This window comes from Heterocephalus glaber, unplaced genomic scaffold (assembly GCF_053883595.1).
Source record: "Heterocephalus glaber isolate CG9 unplaced genomic scaffold, H.glaber_assembly_v1.0 deba00001444, whole genome shotgun sequence".
NCBI lineage: Eukaryota > Metazoa > Chordata > Mammalia > Rodentia > Bathyergidae > Heterocephalus > Heterocephalus glaber.
The window spans coordinates 25,598,458-25,623,777 of NW_028258297.1; the positions used below are offsets into that span (position 1 = coordinate 25,598,458).

At 44.5% G+C, this 25,320-nt stretch overlaps 1 protein-coding gene across 6 annotated transcripts in view; it reads right to left on the minus strand.

The window, feature by feature from the left end:
- Positions 1-25,320, minus strand: part of Etv6 (ETS variant transcription factor 6) — a 217,539-nt gene that overhangs the window by 40,444 nt on the left and 151,775 nt on the right. For all 6 annotated transcript variants that reach the window (XM_021259176.2, XM_004845875.3, XM_087214089.1 and 3 more), the window contains one exon: positions 4,974-5,138. In XM_021259176.2, the coding sequence (XP_021114835.1) occupies positions 4,974-5,037 (64 nt within the window). In that variant the 5' untranslated portion in view covers positions 5,038-5,138. The remainder of the gene's footprint in view (positions 1-4,973; positions 5,139-25,320) is intronic.

The window sequence follows — 25,320 nt, forward strand, 5'->3', positions numbered from 1 at the left end:
CACCAGTGTGGCTGCAGCCTGGGGAAACCCAGAAGTGGCCCAAACATGCCTGTTCCTGTCCTGGCATGCTGGAAATTTGAACTCACCTCCGTCCAAGTTTCTAAGCATCTCATTCAATCTATTTCTATAGAATGACTGAATTACAAATTTTTTTATTTAATATGGAGTACATTCTGTGAGTATAAAAATAAGCTAGTCTTTGGAACAAATATTTGAAATTTACCTTTATGTCCTGAGAAAAAAGGGAAGGTAGTGGAAAAATGTGAATATTATATTTATGACAAGAATCAATCAGTTAGAAAACAGATACAATAAGGCAGTTTTCTTTAGCTGGATATAGAATAAGAGGTAAGTAATAAGCTCTTGAACAGAAATGTAATAATTACATGCATTGTTAAAGGAGGCGCTGAGCACTCTGTCTCCCTTGTTAGCCTAACATCACTCTGCATGACAGAAGGATCGGTTACCACTTCACAAACTAGTCAAGGGAAGTGCTAACAAATAAACCACTTCCCCGTAAGTGACTTCTCTAAGCATGTCTCTGATGTGTGTCTCTTTTACATCTTACTTGTTCAAAAATGAAGGAAGGAGAGACAGAGTGGACTAGGGGTGTCCTCAGAAAGGGGCATGCTTGCATCAGCTCCCACATTTCTGGGTCCCCTTCTGTGATCTGGATCCTTACATTCTTTGCCTGGATTCCAGTAGACACTGCCACTCAATCTAGCAAACCATCTATTGTTGTGCAACAGAAATCCAGGCCAACTGGTCCAAGGAACTATACATAGATAAAGATTAGTATTCTCAGTTTTTAACTTTGAAATGGAATTTTACTATATTTAAATACAAGCAAAGCACATTTCCTTTTTTGGTGGGGGTTACCAGGGATCGAACTTGGGATCTTACGCTTGTGAGGCAGGCGGCAGAACCACTGAGCTAAATCCCTGGCCTCAGCAAAGCACATTTCCAAAGATAAAGGTTCTGGTGGGTTGGAAAGGGAAGACATGATCTGCAAAATCACACTGTGGTACACTGAAAGAGAGCTCATTTCTGTACACCAAAATTCCCAATACATTTAGGAACTCCCCGATGTGTTTAAAAAACTGAATCGAATGAATTTTGAAAATGTTTCTTTCTTCCCTTTTAAGCACAGAGAGCATAACGTGAATAAATTAATAATAACTTGGGGTTTCTGTTCATATAATGGGTACATAAATCTATTCCACCTGAATGCCATGTAATGAATTAACTCTAAGAATAAATACTAACTTATCTATTTCCCCTTATTAATATGTTTTCTTAGAGTCTCAAAGTAATCTAGTAATCAAATATCTCTCTAAATTTAAATCACCCAGAACCATTTAATGTGGCAACCATCTAGTTCAAGGATTAGGTAAAATTATTCTACCCAGGTGAGACTCTGTATAAACTGTGGATCTTTTTACATGTATTCTTTACATGTACTCTTTAGCTTTACAAATGTTTTAAAGTTGCATCTTATATCACTGGGAGATTACTCCAAAGAAAATACTCCATTTATCTTCAACGTTCTTCTGTTTAGAGAGCAGGCAGTTATTTAAAGCACATTCCAAGTGTTCCCTGCTTTATTGTAGTGGTGAAAAAGGAAGACTCTTGTCCTGGAAGTGGATAAATTTAATTTGTTAAATTGGCCAAAGAATAGAGCATATGGCATTCAGGGAGCCTACTGTATTTGAACTGAAGGTGTATTAATATTTCAGGTAAATATAATGCACCAAGTCTAGTTCTCTCCTTGCTACACTGGACATGAACTGTGTTAGGAGAGCAGAGTTTTGGGAAAGGCCAGGCAGGAAATGAGGCTGAGTGAAAGAAGGAAACGTGTCTTCATGATGATGGGATAGGCAGATGCTTCTGTTTTGCTCCAGCATTGCCATGAGTTGTGAGAAGCTACTCCTGATTCTCCTTAGGTAGCAAAACACGATCCCAGGTCGGGGTGGGTCTGGGCTAAGTTGTACAAGATGATTGGGCTGGAGGAGACAGTATGTATTCACGGTCTGCAGGGTGGGTGGTTGTACTGTTTACTGGAAGCTTAAGGATGTTTCAGGGTAGAAGCTGGACCAAACCATGAAGAGCTGAAGGGAACTCACGATCCACAAGGCAAACATCCCATTTTATGGGTAAGAAAATAAAATCAAAGGAAGTGATGTGATTTGTGTCAGACTCGAAACTGAAGGAGAAAGCTCACATCAGAGGAAACAGTGGCAAATATTCCATCTGAGAAAGAAAAAGATTTTGCAAAGTTTCCACCTTGTTCCTCCCTAAGGACAGCACCAGTGGCAATATCGCACCGCACCACCTGCTGGGCAGCCACAGCACAGGGTGGTGGTTCTCTTTTGCTCCTTGGTTCTGTCCTCCAGACCGTCAGACAACATCCTCTGCACTTTCTTGAGTTTTCCTGCAGCTAGGACTGGCAGGTATCACCTTGAAGCTCTGTCCATGGCTTTCCGGACAATCTGACCAATATTTATCGAGTGCCAACTGGCTGTCAAGTCCTGTGTTAGGTACAGGAGACAGGGCAGCCTGACAGGATACGGTTCCTGTGTGCACTGAACTGTGTACTCTAGGGGAAGAAGACGGCATAGAATATGATCATGTATAATAGTGCGTGCGAGCTGTGCGCTGGAGGGAATCTGAAAAGGAAGGGGAGGGGCCAGGAGTGATAGTGGACAGGGCTTCATAGAGTACTCAGCCTTGTCTCTGAACTCCTCTTTCACAAACCAGCCTATGCCTTCTCCTCAGACCACTTTCCCACCCCCCCATCTCCTTTACCACATTGCCAAGCTTCATTTGACCATCTAGCTATGAAGGGCCTCTCCTACCTAGGTACCCCAGAGTGCTGTGTCCTTGCCTCAGGTGCTCAGTGAATGCTCACAGAATGGATCTCTACTGCCACCACCTAACTGTGGTCTGCAGCACCTCATGTCTGAACTAGAGCACCAGCCTGAGCTGGCCCTCCTGACTCCTGCCTCTTCCACACATCAGATGGACTTTTCCATTGTTGCTCAAGAATACCAGGCCATTCCAATTACCCTCCGTGACTCACTTCTGCCGGCCCTTCATGTTCTAGACCAACTCCATTCCTCTTCTCACAAGACCTTTACTATTCTGGCTCTCCCTTCTCCAGCTCTATTTGGCCTTCAGGGTCCATGCAGTCCTGCCTCTCCAACTGGACAGTAACTTCCCGGGAACAGGACCATCTTCCCCATGGCCTACCCTAGAAAAGGGCTGAGAAAGCAACGAAGTAGAGCACCTGAGAGGTGATGCAGGGAAATTCACAGACTTGGGAGGAAAGCTGGGCCAAGGTCTAAGTCAAATCAAGTCACAACACATCACTGGGTTTTCCTTTGTTTGCTTTACACAACTGGTTTCACTGGAAACCGAAAGAGTTAGGGGTTTTTGCCTCTAGACATGTAACATTGCCTCTGAATATAACACCGCTTAGTTTCTAGAACAGAAAAGGGAAGTATTTTGCAATCAATTCAAAGGAACTACTTTGGATAGTTTCATTTACTCATATAGTTGTTTACAGTTTTCTTATTCTAAGTTTGAGACAAAACGTTTCTGGTATGCCTGTGTCCCTGATAAAAACTTAAAAATCAGCTGCTTTCAGAGCTATAAACTTTCAAGTCTTAGTAACATCTATACTTTTGGGTAAACTTCCCCGTTAGCATTTCTTCATATAAACCATCTGCTGCAACTGGAAAGAGCAGGGAGCCAGTACTCTACAGGCTCATCTCACCCCTGGAATGGGGCAGTTTCCTCATGTCGGTTAGTTTATTAGCTGCTGGCAGGCCTCCAGGGTAAATGAGGGTTACATGCACTTAGGGACAATGCCAACGTCTTATGCAGGGTGTTTGTCCTTTGCCAAGGAGAAAAGGGGCTCTGCCAGGCAACTCACATCAAAGGTAGGGTCTACAACGAGACTCAATAGGACAAGGACCTTTTAGTGCTCTGGTAACTAATCTCTCAAGAGGCATAAATTAGAGCCCAGAGTTCCCCACTGACACATAGTTACCAGATACCTGCCTTCCTAAAAACCATAGGCAGAGAAGTGATATTGAGAAGCATTTCTGAAGGCTTATCTATGTCAGCAGCACTCTCTGCAGCAGGTGCCAATGCTTGTTGCTGACTTGAATCTTCTAGTGTGGTCTTAGGAGCCCACATTGTGACAAATCTGAGATGGGCCTGAAGAAACTTCTGCTTTTATTTTTCAGGATTTCTAAAGCTACAACAGACATGACTTCAAAGATGTCAGTACTTTTGAAGGAAATTACTGGAAGCTCTTTGAGTTTATAGTATTTCTAAACTCAGTTTGGCTACTAGGATCCCCCTATTCCCCAGGTTCCTTGTTCCTATTTCCTTTCTACATTCTTTTACTCAGCAATCAGGAATGCCCACGTCCTTGCTCTCGTCTGTTTTTTTTTTTTTCTTTTTAAAGACAGAATCTTGCTACATGGTTCAGGCTGGCCTTGAACTCACTATGTAGCCCAGGCTGGCTTTGAACTCATGGCAATCTTCCTGTCTCAGCCTCCTGGGAGCTGGGAAACAGGTGTGCCCCCCCCCACGCTCCCAGGCATAGTCGGTTTTTAATCCATCAGCTCCTGACCTACACTCGCTCTCAAGTTGATGAAAGGGCAGGAGTGGTGTCTCCTTTCCTTGATGGCAGTACAACATCGCTCGAGCTCCAGGCTTAGTAGGTAATAAGTGGGCAACCTCCAACTGTCACGCCCCACCCAGACCTGGGAGGCTCTTCCTCTCCCCTCACACTGGCTTATGAAAGTGGGATCTGTCTTCTGCTGAGCCGCCACTGTCTGTCCCTGCGCCAGTGATGATCACGTGTGCAGGTTCCTGATGCAGGAAAAGTGATGTCAAAGACCAACCTCGGAGACAGAGGCTATCCACGTGGAGTCCGCCTCGGCCCAAAGGCAGGTGCTCACCTGAATGAGGAGATCGGTAGCGAAAGTCCTCTTTGGTCAGCAGCAGGAGCGCTTTGCCGTTCATTTCAAATGTGTTGCTGTCAATTGGCCTTAAAGAAAACTCATTTTCAGCCCACTTGAGCCACTGGGCTACGTCATCCCTGCTCCAGTAGATTGGCTGCAAGCCTGTTGGAGAGAGAGAGAGGCAGAAAGGGAGAGAGAAAAAGGTCTCGTCAGTTAAGTCAGTTGAAACAAGGGGAAAGATCTCTAAATGGTTAACAAAATCGAGTCTCTACATCTCAGGCCCTTATATTCAATTATAAGTCCCAGGTTAAAATTCTAGCTTCATAATGGCTCAAGTGTGCTGTCAGACTAACTTTTTATTTAGAGGCAAAATGGGGGGAAAAACACATTTAAAAAAAATATGTAAAGGGTGATAGGTTTTAGAGCGCTGCCCTAGGGGTGGCCTGAGGTATACAAGAGGCCCAGAATCCTGACAAATCTATGTGCTTGCATGGGGCCTTAGAATCAGAGGGGATCGACTGTCGCCTCTGAGTGTTTCTGAAGTGAGAATGTCCCAGACCTGGCCTTGACCTTCCAGAGCTGCCAAATAATGAAGTGTCTTCTGAACCTTCTTTCAGGAAGAGCGATTCACTCAGCCTCTGGGAAACCAGCAGCCGGGCTCTGGGAGTAAGAGGGCAAGGTAAGGATGAAAGGGCTTTTGCCTCTTATTGGAAGTGCTGATGTTAGAAGTTTCTAGGGAGAGTGGTACTTGCATTGACTAGGACCAATGTGGGCTGGTGGAGGGCTGGAGTCAGGCTGCTCAGGTGATCAGGTTGGGTCTCTGACACCACAACTATGAATCTACATTTTTAGTTTACTTTGCTATTGTGGGAAATCTTTGATATGTCATTGAAGGAATTAGAAAAGTGAGGGTTCCCCGAGATCTCTGCAGGGTGTCTATGTAGTTCAATTCTTTTCATAACAATTGAGAGCATTTGCCTTTGTTGCTCTCATATGTTCATGAGCATACCTGTGTGACATGTGATACTGCAACAAGCTCTAAAAGAATCTAGCTGTCTTCTATTAAGCTAGGTCCTAAAAAGACTTGCAAACATGTACAACACTACTATTCTTTGCACAATATTTTGGAGGGGCACACATTTTTGATCTTGTCTCAAAAAAAAGAAAAGGCTGGGGATGGAATGTAGCTCATTGGGTTTTAATGGTTTAATTCCTCAATGACACATGGTTATTATTTTTCATTAAGTTAATGAATATTTTTAAATTCTCATAGTAAATTTAGATAAGATATAACTCACATGAGCAAAAGCTCTTTGGAGTTTTCAGTAATTTTCAAGAAGTAAAGAGAGTCCTGACAACAAAATTTAAGAACCCCTAAGTCAAAAGAATGTAGATGCTCCACAGAGTTCCATTCTCGAAAATCAAGTGGTGCAAATCAATAGTTCAGACCCAGCGCAGTGGAATCAATGTGTGCTAAGAAGAGCTTCAGGCTCTCACATAAGTTATTGAAACTAAGGGGGACCCTGGAATGTGCTATAAAAGTGTTCACTCTTGGAAGGAATCCAGGCAAGACAAAGCACCGATGTGCTAGATGGGTGGCTGAGCCGGCACACAGGACTCTGGCCCCCTGGACAACGGCCAGGGCTCTGGGCACGACTGTTGGCTGTCTTCCTAGCACGGCCTCTGCAGAATATAGTTCTGAAGAAGGGTGGCTGGCTTCTTCCAACTCTGGAAGTCCCCTCCAAACCAGTCCATCTTGTAAGGGACCAATAAAGAACTATTGGACATTGGGATAATTAGAGATAGCCTCTAAGAATTCTTAAAATTTTATAATAATGTTTTTCAAATAAAAAAATAAACAGCACTATGGAATAATGACTTGTGGTACACGGCTGCTTTATGACCTTTAGAATAAAACATGGGCATTGAAGGATCCATGGTTCTGTTTCTGACTCTTGATTGGGCCAGAAAGCAAAGCCTATTAAGAATGGCCCCAGGTACAGGTGGGGCCCACCTCTTCCCAGTGACTTGAACATTCGTAACTGGGACCACAGTAAGATGGGAATGGCAGCCAATTTTTGAACCAGTTAAAATCTTAAACCTTACTTCCTATGCTCAGTGGTGTCAGCTTTGAGGAGAAGAGCAGAGTGACTTGTTATTGTAGATGCCTGACCTCTGCTCCCTCACAAGAGGAGCAGAAGTACAGTGGCCCTTAGGGGACAAACGGGAGGTTCCAGCCAAGTTTGGCCCAGGAAAGCACTGGTGGTGGCAGGGCCAGAGAGTAGAGGGTGCTTAGGCAGAAACAGGGAAAAGCGTGGGGCAGCTCGTGGAAGTGCAGGCTCCAAAGCAAATACAGAACCGAATCCTGCCCAGAAGGGGAAATGAAAGTAAAATGCTGAAGTTTCTGCAGGGGACACAGGGAAACAGAGGGAGGCAGTGAGAAGGGGGTGGGAGACGCAAGTAGTAGCTTCAGGTTCTTTATATTCTACGGGAGAAAATACTCATGAGTAATCTTTCCCTAAACACAAGAAGAGTTATACACTCCAAACAGCACTGCCGGTTAAGAACAACAGTTTCTCTTCTCACTTCCCATGAACCTCTCCCACAGCTCAGCCCTAGGGGCAGCCAGCGCCACAGCAGCGTGGAAACCCCCTCCCCAGGAACCGATGCTCAAAGCTCCACGCTTGTGTACAACAGGGATCCACCCATGCCAGCGAAACTGGGTGATCCTAGCAGTTTTACGTACGCAATCAAGATGGAACAAGCTACCTGCTCGAGGCCGTTCAATAAATTGATCTGTCACTGCTCCTGCATTAGCATAAAGAGAGGTGGACAGTTCACCCAACTGGAAAGTGGTCAGATATGCTTCTCTGCTGAAAGCTGGTCCCACTGCTATTTCCTTTCTAATTCAATCAAACAAAGAGGTTGTGCTATAGAATATGCTTTGCAATTCTAATTGAGGAAAGAGAAGCCCTTTCTCCCACACCTGTGGGCCCACTAAGGCCCGTGTGTTAAAGCAGCTAACTCCAAGCAGAATAGAGCACAGAGGGGATGCTGGTCTACTCGAGACCATTTAATTTACTAGTCATTTATGAAGCACTTCTATGCACCTAGCACGGTTCTAAGTACTTTATATATATTAGTTCATTTAACTGCATGCTCAGGCATCCCATGAGACAGGGGGTCAGATTAGGAAACTGAGGCTCAGTACATTTAAGGGATTTGACCAAGGCTGTATGGCCCTAGAACAAGATGAGCTGGGATGAGAACCCAGGCATGTATCTCTAGAGTCTGTGTCTTACCCTATCACTCTGCTTACCCAAGCATCTCCCAACTAGACTCAGCATCGACACTGGTTTTCAACATCTGTTAGGGATTCAAAAGACTGAGTGAAGTGATTCCTACGCATCCAAGCCTGAGAGCCTCAGAGGCTTTCTCAAGTTACCAACAAACTAAAAGCGTAGCAAAAAGAAAAAGAAAAAAAAAAAGGATTTGTAGATCTCTGGAGAAACAATTTATAAATGGGGAGAGGAGAGAGGTGTGGGGGAACTCGGCTTTTACTGCCAGGAATGAAGCCCCATTTCCATGGCTGTTCCATCAAGCTCAGTTTTGATGGGTCACGTGATTCACAGCCACTAATGGGACAGAGGTTGTGCAGACAGGATGAGGGAGGGATGCGTACAACTTGTTTTACAGTTGTCCCTTGCAATTTTAACTCAACAGAGTTAAAGGATATAATGTGAGTGATCATCAAGAAAAAGAAAAAAGGAGAGAGAGAGCAGGAGTGCATTCTTGTGCATCTATCACTACTTGTGCAGGTAACAAACCCATGAGAGACATTTACTAAGATCAGAATTTTAATGCCAATTAATGTGAGGCTATTTGGGAAGAATTTTGTATGAAGGAAGTGAACTGCTACGATTAAGAAAATTACTAAGAATTCCACTGCAGTTTTTCTTCCAAGGGGAATTAAATCAAGTTCTGGTATGGCACCCTTCAATGATATATTTACCCAGGCTCTTAAACTTTCCTATTTTCCCAATTTCACGTTCAAAGGGGCGGCCAGATACATACATCAGGACATTCTTGCTCTCATTTCAAACTTTCTGAGTTATGCTTAAACTCATGATGAAAAGTGTGCTGGGAGTCAGAGCCTGGATTTTATTCCCAGATTAGCCACTATTTGACATGTGACTCTGGGCAGGTTCAGTGGCTTCATCTGTAAAACGAGGGGCTGAGAGCCTACAATCACTATTCCCTTTGGGCTTAATACAGTCAATATGCCCCTATTTAATTTGGATCTTATGAACCAAGAATACACACAGCTAGGAGCTGTTGGTTTTTTTTTTCCTACAAAATTTCTCTTTGCTCATGATCATGACCCCAAGACCTTGAGATTTTGTAACTTCCTGAAGGAGAGTCATGGAAGATAGATGAGTGCTTAAGACTATTTTATTATATTCTAATTCTTGGGAAAACTGTAAGCCAGCCATGGCAATGATAAACATAGCAGTTTGTGTCTTTGGAGTTGAGCTGTTGCTTCCCCGCACATCACCTTGTGAAATTCTCATAAATGTCTCCCACAGTTAGTTGGGTTCTCATTTCAGTTAAACAGATAAGGAAACAAGAGGGCTCATGGCCAGTAGACGTGCTTTGAGCAATATTTGTCTCAAGCTCTTGCTCGCTCTCTCTCTCTCTCTCGCTCTATTTGTTGGTACTGGGGATTGAACACAGGACCTTATGCATGTTTGGCAAGTACTCTACCACTAAGCTACATCCCCAAGCCCAAGTACTTTTGGTATAGCAGTTGTTCACCAAAAACATCCTTTACCCCCAACCTTCTGTACAAATGAATTTGCTCGAGATTGTACAGTTTGGAGAGCAGAACCATAAAATGTGAGCAGTGAGAGACACCACAAAGATGACTTAGTCCAATCCTGACCCCACTTCACCGACTGGGAAACTACAACAAACAAGTTAAGACTGAACTACAGTCAACCCGCCCCAAGTGCCTTGACCCTTGTCAGTATCCCATGTTGTACAGTACTGTGACCAGAGGACACACAGAAACTCTGTAACCCTCCACACAGTCACCGCAGTCACCACACTTCCTTGCCTGGTCAGCTCACCTCCAGACCAAGCACCCTTGTTGGCCCAAACATATCTTCTGCCCTGCAGTTTTAGACCCTCAGTAACCTGCCCACCTCCCCTGGAGATGCTCTGTGGCACCATCACTAAAGGTGGTGCAGGAATAGGACCAGCACCTTCCCTTCTCTATCTATGGACAGTAACAGTCCACAATTACTGAGTGCTTCTGCCATGATTATGAATCTTGTCTTACAGATGAGAAAAATGCAGTACACGTAAATGGAAATGGTGGTGCTGGGATTGTCCGCTCCATTGTTGCTACTGTTCTCTCTCTCTCTCTCTCTGTCTCTCCACCCCCCCCACCCCCGTCTCTTTCATAGTGGGGACTGAACACCGGCCCTTTGCACTGAGCTACATCCCCAGCCCTTTGTTTATTTCAAGTGAAGTCCTTGCCAAGTTGCCCAGGCTGGGCTTGAACTTGCAATTCTCCCGTGTCAGCCTCCCAGAGTACTGGGATGACACGCATGTGCCACCATGCCCAGCTCCACAGTTCCAACCGCTAATATCCACCATATTCTCAAGTGGCCCCAAAACACCAAACACAAGTGCTCTTTGTGCACATGAGTTATCTAACTCATTTAATTTCTACTAGAATCCTGCAGGAACATCACCACCTCCATTTACAAAGGAGAAAATCTTCGCTTACAAAAGAGAAGTGCCTTGGCTAAATAAGCAGGCATTGAAGCCGGTTGCTCAGAACCAACATCCGCAGTGTTACCACCTGCCTCTCTGTCTAGGCTTATTTGGCATTTTGATAGGACATAAAATTAAATTCAAGAATTAAAAAGAAAAAAGAAAAACGTTTCCCAAGGGTTAAGCATGCAAGCACTGAGCACCAACAACACAGAACTTCTATTTCCTAGCCGTGTGGCCTTGGGCAAGTTACTTAACCTCTCTACCTCACTGAACTTAACTGAAGAATAGGGGAAACTTTCAACCTGTAAACTAAGTAGCATTAGACTACAGGTGACAGGCTTATCAGATTTTCAGATGACATAAAACTAGTGTAAAATTATGTAACTGATAAGGATGATCTAAAAGACACAGCTCAGTACCTAGTACAGAGAAAGAATGTAATAAATATTAGCTGTTTTTTACTCTTGTTATTACCATGACTATTTTTATACTCTTATCCTACCCTGCACACATTTACATGGTGTTTGGAATCCAACTGTAAGAACGTACGTTGATCAATAATAGCTTCATCATTACAGCTTGCTGCAGTTTCTCCAGCTTGGGACCTCTCCCGGACCTTCTGTACCCTGTAGCTTCCTTTCCTCTGCAGCTCTGACAAGTACCCACCACCTCAGCAGGTGACGGACAGGGTGCTGATCAGGTGAGAGCTGACCTGGAGCCCTCCAGGGACACATCAAGCACTTCCTTTTGGATGGACACAAGTCAAAGGACTGGCTCCTTTTGAGCACAGTGGCTCAACTGTGAATCCATCTAAACACTCTGCTGGTATTTGGACTACCTTTTCCAAACTCATCCCCAGAGGCACCATCATAAACTCAGTAGAATAGTTTCCTATTGTCCAGAAATACAGTAGCAAGAATTCACACCAAACTCACTGAAGAGGGTGAAGCGGAAGAGCAGGAGCTGGGGTAGGGCCTGATGGGAATTTTCCCTAAGTGCTCATCACACACAGGTATGAAAATCTGTCCGGAATTTCATCTGAGAGTTCTTTCAAGTTAGCTGTTTTAGTCAATATGTACACTTTCCTCCCTTTGTACTCCTAACATCAAGCTAACAACAGTTCCTCTTCTTTCTTATAGTACCGTTTCCATTTCCCCCTCCCTTAGGGTCACTATCAGGGTGGCTTCTGTTCCACCCATGGAAATTCTCTCCCAGGGAGGATATTTATTTGGGTGAAGAGCCTGGAAGTTATTTACAGTAATTTACATTTTTACAGTGAATGCACTCATCATGGGCTTCAACTCCCTGTCACCATGTACACTATCTGTTTGAGTCTGTCATTCTCCTTGACGGAAAAGTAGGAAGAAAGAGAGGTGAACAGTTGTGTTTTGGCTTCACAGCTGGGAATGTTTGTCCATCCAACCCAACTGATGAGCAGATCCCACGTTTATTCTTCTAGCACTGCCCCCCCGACATTCATTGTTCCCTGTGGCCTCTCTCCTAGTTTCCAGCGCAATTGGTTTTAACATTCTAGATCTAAGAAATTCTCCTTTACATTTTTCTTTTCAGCAAGTTGTTTTTTCCACCCTTTTATACATCTTTTTAAAAATCTGAGCTCATTAGAGTGGTATAAAGTAGTGGGAAGCTAAGTTGGCATGATCTTTCTGGCAACTGAGCTGGTGGTATTTTAAGAGCCCAGTAAATGTTAGTTTCTGACAATCTACCTTAAAGAAATAACTCAGCATACAGAAAAATGTCTCATGCATAAAGATGTTCATAGCAGTGTTATTTTGAATGGTGAAAAAATGGGAACATAAATAAAAGAATAGTAGTTAAGTAAACTACTGATAACATGTACGATATTTATGCAACCAATAACAAAGTATTTGTAGAGTGGGCCGGGGATTTAGCTCAGTGGTTCTGGCGCCTGTCTTGCAAGCACAAGGTCCTGAGTTCCATCCCCGCTACCAAAGAAAAAAAAAAAAAGAAGTATTTGTAGAGTATAAGTTCACACTGAAAACCAAAATATGGTAATCATACAATAATCTCAAAAATGCACAGAAAAGATTATAAAGTATAAAATATTAACAGCAATTGTCACAATAGTAGAATTTTAGGTAAGTTTGTCTTTTTCATTTTGTATTTCCCAATTCTTTATATTAAGCATGTATTTTATATTTTTTTAAAAATCTGCTTAAAAATTGAGTAGATCAGAGCCTATCCCCAATATAGCCTCATTAGATGTTTTTTATACATTTTAATTTTTACTAGTGTATGTTTGTTTTTTTATTTTGTTTTTTGGTACTGGGGATCGAACTCGGGTCCTTGTGCTTGAGCAGCAGGCGGTGACACCACTGAGTTAAATCCCTGGCCCCCTTTACTAGTACATGTTTACAGTACACAATTATTACGTTCACCACGACTTAGTCTTTGTCTTTCTTACGTTCTCTTCCCCTTCCCTCCTTTCTCCCTCCCTCTATCTCTTGGTCCCTTTCTCATTCACAAAAGATCTACCTCCCTGTTTCCTATTATCTATGTTTTATTTTGCTATTTAATTTATACTTATGGGTTTCTCACATAAGAGAAACCATGTAGTATTTAAGCTTGCATGTATGATTTCATTTAACATTATGATTTCAAGGTGCACCCATTTTCCTACAAATGACTAATTGTATGATTTAACATCATGATTTCAAGGTGCATCCATTTTCCTACAAATGACAAATGTATCCTTCTTCATGGCAGAGTAGTACTCCATTGTAGAACCAAATGCTGTAGTTGTCTTCCCCCTTCTTGTTCCAGTAAGAGTCATGTACAGATGTTAAGTGCCAAAATTTCACATTCAAGACCACTCTGACTCTCCCAAGTTGTGTTACAGCTTTTCAGTTTATGGAACTATAGGTATTTTTCCTCCAAATGTCTACATTTTGTCTTTAGTCAAGAAAACACATCTCATGGTGCCTTTCATTTCCCTTCCCTAATGATGAAAAAATGATGATATTTGATGAGGGTGATATTTTTCAATCTCACCAAAAGTTCTTATCATTTCTACTTTGCCAACCAATTCCTCCTTATTTTTCAAACTTGAGTCCACAGTAGCAGTGCCCCTCATTGTCTCTTCTATCTTCTGAGAGACACAATTGCTGATCTTTAGGAATACACATTAAGACTTGAAGTGTGTGCATGTGTGTGTGTGGGATTCCTCCGTGATGTCCATGTGGTGCCTGGCACACGTGGCCCAGACTCTGAGCCAAACACCCCCATGCCAGATGACCCCCTCGGGCTGGCCCTGCAGCCTGTGACCACCACCCGCCCTCCTGGCTCCTCTCATCATCAGCTCCCTCTCTGGCTTGGACGCTTGGGCAACCAGCATGCTTCAGGTCTGTGCAGCTCCAAATATTACCAGCTTCTCCTCCATCCACGTTGCTTCAGTAGCTACTCTGCGGAAAGGCTCAAGTCAGCAAAACACACTGACGTTCAGAGAGGCTGAACAGACTTTCCCGAGTCACGCTGAGCACGTGTAGTGCCAGAACTCTATCTCCAATTTATCCCTATCAGTGAATTTCCTCTGGGTCAAAGGAAATATCAGACATAAAAGTCCCTGTACTCTCAAGTGCAGTGTAAAAATGCAAAGGGTTAGGAATGATAAGCAATAAAGTCAACCTCTCGTGGCAGGCCTGGTTTAGTGTTAGATCCAGAATTATGCAGTGCCCAGATGGCATCTTCAGACCTCTGCGGAGGGGCGGGGCCGGCAGGGCTCACCCTGCAATTCTCCCCATGTGCCCTACCTTCCAAAGAACCCAAGTATCCCCAGGCCCTTTGCACTGCTTCCCGATAAGCTCTGGCTCTTGGTCTTCTGAACTTGCCTCTAACCTTGGATGCACTATTTGATCAAAATTGCTTTCTGCACACAGATTCCATCACAAGGGATTGGATGTTCCAAAATACTGCCTATTTTTGTTCCCAAGGTCACCCTAGACCTCACACACAGTTTCCAGGTGAGGCTGGAAGGTTATCTTCATGACGAAAGTCCAAAAACAGATGCTTCATGTTCCTGCTTAGATCTAAAGTCACATTAAATTCCCTCAAACCACTTTTTCTTGTAAACTTCGTTTTGTAGATTTTTTTCTAACTTTTACCTAGTTTTAGTCACAAAGGAGTTTGTGGCAAGAAACCCGCTGGCAACCAGGCTGGCCCATGGCTCGCCACTCACCATTGCGAACATGACTACGAGATTCCTCCTCATTTCTGCTTTGGGGCAGTGAGCCCAAGGTGTCAAGAGGCATGTAGCATGTTAGATAAGAGTTTGGGTTCTGGAGTCAGATCATCCTGAGTCAAAATCCTGGTCCTGCCATCAACCAGCTCAGTAGCCATCTATAAATTATATCTTGGAACCACCACTTCCTAAATTGTAAAACAGGGCCAAGAACAGTGCTTACCTTCTAAACTTAAATGTGAACTGCAATAATCCCTAAAAGGACAAGCGCTGCACCTGGTATATAGGAAGTGCTCCATCCACCTTAGGGGTGGGGCAGGACAGAGATGAGAGAGCTAGGTTACTTTGCCACATGTCTCTTGGAGGCTAAAATGCTTTCTGCTGCTCAGTGGAGAGCTGGAAGTTGGAGCAAGAGTTCTTTGTGCCTTTAATGCTCTGGGAGAGACACAGAGCCAGCAGCCCCTTGAAAAAGAACATGAAGAGAGTATGGACTGGGAAATGGGCTCATGTGGACCAGCGGCTGGGGAGGAGGCGAGAGGCTGGAGGGAAGAAGACTGAGTAGCAGCCTGCTAGGTCCTGGGCAAAGGTGAAGCAAGCGAGACACTGGCCTCAGGTGTGAGATTTAAGCACCTTAGAAAACCCGGAAACTAGGGCAGACAATAATAATGATGATGATAATGATAATAATAATTCCATGCAGTACAGTCATCGCTACATATCCATGGCATCCACATTGCAGATGTAACCAACTGTGGATTAAAAATACATTCTTAAAATTATATTGGTATGGAACTTTTCGATGTTTTTCTTTATCCTCTAAACAATGCAGTAGAACTTCTACTTACATAACATTTACAGCTTATTAGGTATTGTAAGTAATCTACAGATGATTTAAAGTATATGGGAGGATATTTAGGTTACACGCCATTTTATAAAGGGGTTTGAGCATTCTTGGATTTGGGTGTCTGCGGGGATCTGGAACCTACCCTCTGCAGATGACAAGTGTACTTTTTTAAAAAACTAATGCAAAAATATTTATGGCAAACTCAACAATGACAACTAAAGTCATATGGACAGGAGAGGTAGTGGGCCGGGTGCAGTGCTCATGGAAAGAGGAGCTAGATTGCAGCAGTAATTTCTCAGCTTCTAGAGGCAAAGGATTCCTTTTCGACCTCAGGAACTGCCTTTCCTGGAATATACACAAACATCTGCCTGCAATTCCAACATTTACGGGTGCCCCAAGCTGATCCGGGCACACTGGAGAATCACTATAGTGTCTGTCAGTATCGTGCATGCAAATGAGTCCAGTCTGACAACACGAACCTGTGATGCAATGCAAAGACAAATTAGGTTTGAGAAACACACACACGTTTCTCCCACGTGTGGAGGAGACGACAGAAGAGAAGAACCGGGAAAGGTCCCCTCTCTACTCTGAAGTGGGGGACCCTAGAATGGCAAGGGCTGACCCGGGGGCACCAGACCCTATGTGGGGAACGTCTCTCCTCAGGTGGGTTAGAAACCATCACTCACATGGTGGAAGCTTTTATTCATACTAGTGAAGGGTGTCACTGCAAATTATCTCAATCTACGGCCAGTGAGGCCACATGTCCTCACAGAAGAGATGTTATTCAAAGAGGAGCTTTTAAAGAAAAGATGCAAAAATGGACACTGTAGGGCAGGAGGATGCAGTTTATTATCAAATTTGCTGATATTTATGCCCACAGGAAGCCCAACTCTAGAAAGAAACAAAAAGTGTAGGAAAATAAGTATTAAGTTAGAACAAATGAGAACTGTTTGTGGAATGCTGGTGCTGAGATATTTCGGCCCTCGGTGGAAAATGGCAAGCAGAGAGAACTTAAAGATGCGGGTGGACTCCCGAGCTTGACCAGCTTGACAGGACGAGGGTGAGCTATGGAAGGTGCCTGAATAAACACAAACGCGTATCCTTTCTTTCCCTTCTCACTCTTTTAAACCACACACAGAACATCTCTAGTGCCTACCCAGGCCACCGGCTACAGCTATGGAACATCCCTTTAGGAAGTGAAACCAGAGTCGACTCATTCTCATTCTAGACGGGGACTGCTTGGCACAAACACTGGGATGGGAGAGGACGGGAGATGCGCTGCACAGCTGCGCCTGCTCCTTCCCTTTATGCCGAGGAAATCTGAGAAAGCACTGCCTTTTCTCAAGATGCAGACAGTCCCTACCATCACAAGCCCAGAGAGGTGGACAAGGGACCCAAAGACAGCAGCACAAAGGAAGTATGTAACGTTTACAACACTAACCCCACAGACCTTGGAAAAGGCATATGGGCACCCAAAGACATTTAACCAGGGGTCCAAAGCAGCCCCAAACATCTCCACAACAATGCTTTCCTCGCAGATGTCTCCTTCTAGAGAGAATCCTTCCTTCTTCCATCTCCTCTGCCGGCTCCTGCCCTACAGACTCCAAATGTGTGCAGAGGCCCTGCTGGTTGCCTCCATGTGGAACTGAGTCTCTCCCAAGAGGCGTTGGAGCCGCTGCTGATTCAGCATCTGAGGGGCAGAACGACTGTGACAACACAGGCAGGATGAGATCACTCTCACAGCATTGCTGATGCCTTACGAAATGAAAAAAACCAAACTTGGACAAGCAACTTCTATTTCAAGATAATCGTGATGCACTTGCATGTGTGTGTGCTTGTGGCTGAGTGTGTGACAGACTTCCCCCTGTTACGCATTTCATTCTTTCTTTATTCACAGGGAAATGGCTTTTGTAGATTTATCCACAAAAACGGGTATAATCTTTTCCATCACTAGTTACATTCTCCATCACAAGTGTAGAGGTTATCAATCCCCTGGCTGAAGAAATGTCACTCAGAAAATAAAAATAAAACAAACCAACCTTCTTCCCCCTGCAGCCAGCCGGCTCAGTGGTCAAAGGGGCACTGGGAGGCTCCCCCATGTAGAAGACACAACACCTTTCTCTGGGCTCCTTTCACCCTGTCTGACATTTTACATTATTCTCTCCTTGGATGAAGATGTGGAAGAGGAAGCTAGTAAAGGAGAGAAACAGGAAGTCCACAAAATCCATTCACACTTGTTTGCTAGGCAGCCAGAGGAGTCAAAGGAATGAGCTAAGTGACCCTCGAGGGTCAGGGACAGACAGCTGGGGATCCTGCGCAGCCAGGAGGCAGAATGGCAGAGGACACCATAAGGAGATCTGAACTCAGGCCAAGAGCCTGTGGTCACTGAGGGCTCATGACTGCAAAAGTGCTTTTCGTTCTGCAGCAGACAATGGGTGCATATACAATACCAAAGCCCACGTCCTGAGTTCTGGAAGAGGCCTCTGTTTGTGTAACTTCAACATGGGAGCCTGAAAAAACTGTGAAGAGAACGTATGGCGTATCACTGATGGTGCAAGCAATGTTCACTCTCAAAGTGCAAAGCTGCTTCCTGAAGCTCAGTAGAGGCCTCCACGTGGCCTGCAGGGCCATCTGTTATCCCACTATTTATAAAACATCCTGTCCACTTTTGGTTCTTGCGAGAGTTGCTCACTTGACAGAAATACTAAAGATCTCCTTTAACTTATTCATTATAGAATGAAATCTAAATTCAAATGTGAATCCTACTCCTGTCACTTACGAGCCTGCTTACTGAAAAGGGTTGAGCGGTGGCACCTCTGAAAAAAAGATTTGTTAGCATCCTTATCCCCAGAACCGTGAGTGTGGCCTTATCGGAGAAAAGGTCTCTGCAGAGATAACTTAATGAAGTTGAGGTTCGGGAGATGAGATCATCCTGGATGCTCCAGGGGGGCCCTAAACCCAGTGACAAGCGACCTTACAAGGCGACACAGAGGAGACAGAGAAGAGGCAATGGCTGACCAGAAGCATAGTTATTCAGACATGCTAGGCCGTTCTGGGTTTCTGCTCTCAGGAGCCTATTATCCATATGTTGGAATTTCTGCCTTTCTCCAATACTGCATTTGTCACTTCCTCTTGAACTGTCTTTTATTTTCTTCTTTTTTTAAATTTCGGTTTCCACCTTCTGTTTTTCTTTAAAAACTGCTCTTTGTATAGACTTCTCTTGTATTCTTACTAGTTCACTTTTCATTTCCGAAATGACTTTTATTTTTAATTCTCTCCTGAGTTGTGTAATCTCATTTCCAAGTTCTTCTAATTCTAACTGAACACTGCCCCAACAACATGTTTTGTATCTTTTTTTTTTTTCCCTTAATGTGTTTTAGCTCACAGGGAAGTAGGTGACAGTTCCGAACTGGTGCAAAGTCAATCATTTCAGCTTGCTTCCTTTAGGGACGCTGTTCTGCTGCCTATTGTCTTCTATCTTATGAAAACTATGGGATTTGACTTCACTACTTTCCTATTGCTCATTTTCCCCATGAAATTCGTTTTTCTGGATTTTTAGAAAATGGCATGCCTCCAACTTTCCCCAGCTATCTCTCCTATTGTTCTCATGTGGTGTTCAAAAAATACAAGATGGTTGGCTTTCTGAAGTCACTTGGTTCTGGTTTCCTTTGGGAGCTTTTTCTATCCTGCTCCATCTGGCTCTACTCCAGCAGCTACCCCACAGTTTCTGCTCTCCTGGAAGGAGGACCAGGCTGGCAGGCTGCAGGGCCCACTGTGATCAGGGACCTCTATACCCTACAGACGCTCCATGGGCCACTTTCTCACTGCTGGAATGAGCAAAACCACGCTGCTTCTACTCAGCCATGCCTCCACGCTTCTGGCGACTGTGTCTCTAAGCTATTTCAGGGTTTTCCTGTTCTATGGTGTATCAAAAGCCCCCCACATCTTGGGGCTATCATGTCACCTAAGTTTTGTTATTAGTTATCATCTGTGGGTTTTAGTTTCGCTCCGTTCTTACGTGGACCTTCTGGGAATGATGCTGTTGCCTGTGTCATCTTCCCCGACTCTGTGCCAGAATACTTCCTATTTGAAAGGACAGCATCCCTCTGATGTCTTAGAAAAAAAGAGCACCAATCTTTTTGTGTTTCTTGGTGAACTGCTACTTGATTTCATGGCAATAAATGAAAGAAATGTGATAATCAATTGGAGGGGGCCTCAAAGGGGTCATAGGCCCAAGCTTGGGGCCAAAACATTTAAGAAGCCCAGAGATAGGAGGGAACCACATGGACAACCACAGAGACACAAAGGTCAGAAAGCACCAGAAGTCAAGGGAGGGGAAACACTGCTTCTTACAGTTAAAGCAGTAAGGAATCTCAGTGAGGACAAACTTCCCAATGGAAGAACTTTCTAGTGAGGACTAAACAACCACAAAGGCACACAACCTTTTACTGTCTTTCCATGGACAACTGTGGAGTATTTTTTTTCAATTCACAAAAACTTGAGTCACTCAGCCTATTAGCCGGACACCTCAGCAATCTTAGGTTATGCTGAGGACTTTCCCAAATAAGCCTTTTCCAGGCTTAGTAACAAACTGCATCTCCAGAGAAATACAGAATTTTTGTACTGACTTCCCCACACAAGCCCTCAGAGTTGTGACTCAGCCGCTCCTCTCAGAAGGAACCTATGAAGCCAGAGAGGCATGTGACATCCGGGGCCTGCAGGTGAGGCTGCTATGCTGTTGGCTGCAGCCCTGCTTTCCTCTTTCAACGCCTGTTTCATGAGGGTTTGTTTGGAAGACCCGACGCCTTCCTCACATGCCAATCTCATCAGAGGACAAAGTCGTGCACTGATAATTTTTTTAAAATGGCTTTTTTTAATGCGGCCCTTGGAAACTGTGCAAGAAGTGTATTGATTTGAAATGCTCCAGCTAAATTATTGAGCTCTGGCAAAGGGAAATAAATCTTTCCCGTTGCCCACGCCTGTTGCCAAGCACAGCTTCCAGGAAGCAATGGCTGTCCTTTCTGGAAATGAAGCACCATTCAAACACTCTATCACTCTCCCCTGATTCCCCCACCCCCACTTGCAATTCACTGACAAAAGCACTTTACATTCATTGCTCATTTGCCTGAATAGGCATCCGAATTAGTAATGCCCAAATTAGTAATGCCTGGCTGAGGCAGGTTCCTAAATAATGAAGCCTGATGGTTTTGGCAGACCCAGAGGCTCATGGAAAGCAAGTTTGCAGCACGGTCATTAGGTTAAACGTTCTTCCAATTTTATAATCAAAATTTCCTCTACAGACTTGGATGTGCAAAGTAGAAAGAACACACTTACTGATGCTAAAGATCAGCAAAGGAGCCAGGACTAGGGCTGGAAGTTGGGGACAGTGTGCAGGAAAGGGGACTCACTCTGGAGTGTTCTAACACCCGGGCAGGATTAGCACACAAACTGCCTGACATCTGCTATTTCTTTTCTTTCAGTTAGGAAGATCATCTCACCTGGCAATGTTCCAGGGGAATTCCCATCATTGCCATCAAAACGCAGTGTGGTTGAACTGCGGGTGCTCATATGTCCACCTCCATGCATGCACCCGCTTGCCTATCCACCTAAAGCAGCAGGCACTCGCTTTTCACTGCATCTCATGTTGGGTGCAGGGAATGTCAAGGGGAATGATACCTGGATTCTACAGGCAGGGAGGGAAGCAAGGAATTGTAAAGAGACAAATTTACAAGTCAGTGATTCAGTGCACGACCAGGGAAGACTTTTCGAACTGAGGGATGGGCGAAAGTGCACTCACGGTTTGGGAAACTGAATCACTGTGCAGGATTAGAATACGACATATATGTCAGTTATGCTTAAATGGAGGTGGGAGGTGACAAAACATCTCTGCTTTGATGCTTGCCAGGCACATTAGCCATGATCTGTCCCAAACTGATCCCCGGGCAGCACTGTCTGCATCCGCTGCCCTTGGTCTTTCCCACCTCAGAGAATACCTGCTCTGTGCTCTCCGCTGCCAAGGCCCCACATCTTGCAGCTATCCTTGTCCCCTCTTTCTTTCACATCCCCTTCTAATCCATCAGCCAAAGCTGTTGGCTCTGCCTTCCAAAGCGTCCTGATCTGACTGCTTTTGCCACCTTTGCAGATGCCATGTTAATCTCAGCCACCATTAGCTCTCTCCTGGTCCCTAACTGGTCCCCTCGCTTTTACCATTGTCTCATATGACCTAAACTCAACATATCTGCCAGAGGGACCACTTAAAGCTTAGAATCCCCCAGCGGCTCCCCGTATCACTCAGGTGCATGGCAGAGTTCTTTGGTGATCTTCTGAGCCCAGCATGATCCATCTGACTCCTGTCTGATCCTACTTACTCGCACGCTTTCTTCCCCTCATTAGGCTCCAGCCATACTGACCTCTGTGCCGCTCCTTGGACATATGAGCCACATCCTTAGGCTGTTCCTCAACTGGAGCATTCTCCTCACTGACAGGCTTACTTCAAGTCCTCCCTGAATGCTCCACCTAAAAACTCAAACCTCTCTTCTCTGATTCCTCAGTTTTGTGTGTTATTTTTCTTAGTATTTGTCACTAATCAAACAGCTATACTATTATCTTGTTTAATATTCATTTTCCTCACTAGAATAGAAACAGACCTTTGCTTTGACTTCTGCTGCATCTCCAACGCCTCAAGCAGCTGGTACAGTGCAAACTCAACTATTTCTGAGTGAATGAGAAGGCACACGGCGTGAAGGAGACTGTATGCAGAGTGGTTAGGAGTGTGCTCCTGGAGTAGGTGTACTGGTTTTGAATCTTGGTTCCACAACCTACTAGCTATGTGACTCTGGCAAGTGTACACACCTGTCTGTGCCTCAGTTTCTCTATAAAACTAGGATAGTAACAGGACCTGTCATGGAATTGTAAGCATTATGTACGCTGGTATACGTGTAAAGGCCTCAGAACAGTACCTGGTATAGATTAAGCACTTGATAAATGTTGGCTATTATTAGGAAGGGCCTTGTCTGCTGTACTGAGTTAGACTTTATCCTAAGGCTACATGGAGTCATTGAAGGATTTTAAACAAGGGAGTAACATAATCAGATGTTGTTTCAAAGGATCATTCCAGCTGCAGAGTGGGAATGAATCAGATCAGGGCAAGACTGGTACAAGGAGAGGGATCAGAAGGCTGCTGCAGAAATGGAGATGACAGATATTGTTAGTTTGAACTGAAGCAGAAGAAATGGAAGGAGGATGGATGGGCTCAAGATATTATAGGGGTAGAATTGACGGAACCTGCAGATTACTTTGAAGTGGAGGAAGCAATGAAAAAATCCAGACTTCTGATTCCTGCAACTAAATAGATACTGCTACCCACCACCCCAGCCCACAGGGGACTGGTGGGGATAAGACAGATTATACTTTTCTGAACATGAGGTGACCCTGGGAAGTCTAGGTAAAGAGAGCTCATTGGCAGCTGTATATATGCATCTGGTAGTCAACAGAAAGACCTAAGCTAGGGTTTAAAAAAATATTTGGTAGGCCAGGGATTTAGCTCAGTGGTTTCGCCGCCTGCTGTGCAAGCGCAAGGACCCGAGTTCGATCCCTGGTACCCCCCGCAAAAAAATTTGGTCATCACTATCATACTGGTGACTGTTGAAGCCATTATAATATATGAGTTTTCCTATTTAAGAAGCAAGCAATTTAAAAAAGGTATACTCTTGAAGAATGGGACAGCAGGAGAGGAGTCAGGGGAGAGTGTCAGCTTGGGAGGCAAGAGAGGGTTGCAGGCAGTGATCAAGACAAAAAGGGCACAATAAAGGGAACCATGGCAAATCCAGTGGCTTTAGCATCTGGTGATTGCAACCATGGCAGATGCGCGCTGGAGACAGGAACTAGGGGACAATGGGTTGAGTAATTAACGGGAAACAAGGAGCATGGGTAAGGAGCTCTCCCCAAAACTGGGCTGTGAAGGAAAAAAGGGATGGGGTAGCAGTGGAGGGGATGCAGAACTCAAGCAGATCTTGTGTAAGAAGGGGGAACTAAATGTGAACAGTAAGAAGGCTGGGTGTAGAGAAGAGAAAGGAGGAAGCTGGGGTGGAAGGGAAAGGACCTCTGCCCACAGGGGAGGGAAATACAACGGAAGAGGGGGTGGTAAGACTGGGCACGAGTGCAGGTAAGCCACAGGTGAGGGTGAGGAGTGCTGACTGGCCCTCGGGAAGGAGGAGGTGAGCCTGTCTGGGATGGATGTGCAGAGGAGGAGTTGGACTGTAGTGCCCGCCTGTGATACCCCAGGGGTGGGAGTAAGCTGACCAAGGGCACCTTGAGGTTTGGTAACCAGTGTGTCAGCTTTCTACTGCTGTGACAAAATACTCAAGAAAAATGAATTTACAAGGAGAAAGATTTACTGTGGCTCATGCTTTCAGAGCTTTTAGTCCCAGCTGCTTGGCATCATTGCTTTGGGCCTGCAGCAAGGCAGAATATCATGGCAGGGAGTGTGGACAGCAAAGCTGCTCACGTTATGGTGGTCAGGAAGGAGGGTGGGGCAGGATCCCAAAGTGTCCTTCAAGGACATGCCCCCAGCAACCTACCTTCCTCCCACCAGGCCCCACCTCCTTCCACTATCTTCCAAAAGCACCACTCATTGGCCATTAAAATGTTAGCACATGGGCTTTGGGAGACATTTAAACTCCAAACTGTAACAAGTGATGTCCAGGGCCCAGTTGGGGGAAGCATACTGAACAAAGTGAAAATAGACATTTTCACTCTCCTCCAGATGCACAGATTTTAGGCTCAGAGATGTCAAGCTCCATACTGCAAATGGTATAAAACCAAAACCACACCAAATATTCAGTGAGAATATACAATGTTTCTTAAGAAATCTTCCTTAAGACCCATTCCTGTTGTTGCTTTGATTAAAACCTTCATGGCTCCCCAGTGAAGTCACAATGAATAAATCACATTCTTTAAAGAGGGATTCAGCATCCTAACCAGGTCCCTCGAGGTACATTTGCAGGCCTTCCTCCTAGCTTCCTTCACACCTGTCCTGGTCCTGGCATGCTCAGTGTGCCTTTGTTCGCACACCTGTCCATCTAGCTGGAATAGGTTTCTCTTCCATCTTTATCTGTTGAAAATCACCTCTCCTTTAAGGCCTAGGACTAATGTCACCCCTACCAGGGAAAACTTTTGCAAAGTCTTTCCTTCTCTTTTTGCTTCCAAAGCACTTTGAAGATTCATAAAGCATTTCTAGAACACGGAGTTGGAGTTATCAGTGCATATGTGTTTTTTTCCCACTCAGGGATAAGCTCCAAACACAAGCCTGTTTGGTCTCCAAGAAACTATCCTGATAAGGTTCCTGCACTTCAGTTGGCAAGGTGGCTGGCCCAGCCTATGCACGCTATTGGTGGGCACAGAAAAAAGCCAGATACTTTTTGATAAGGGATAATTATTTGTGTATTCAAATGAAACGCACCCTACAGGTGTCATGTTTCTGAAAAATACAGTATTAGTTG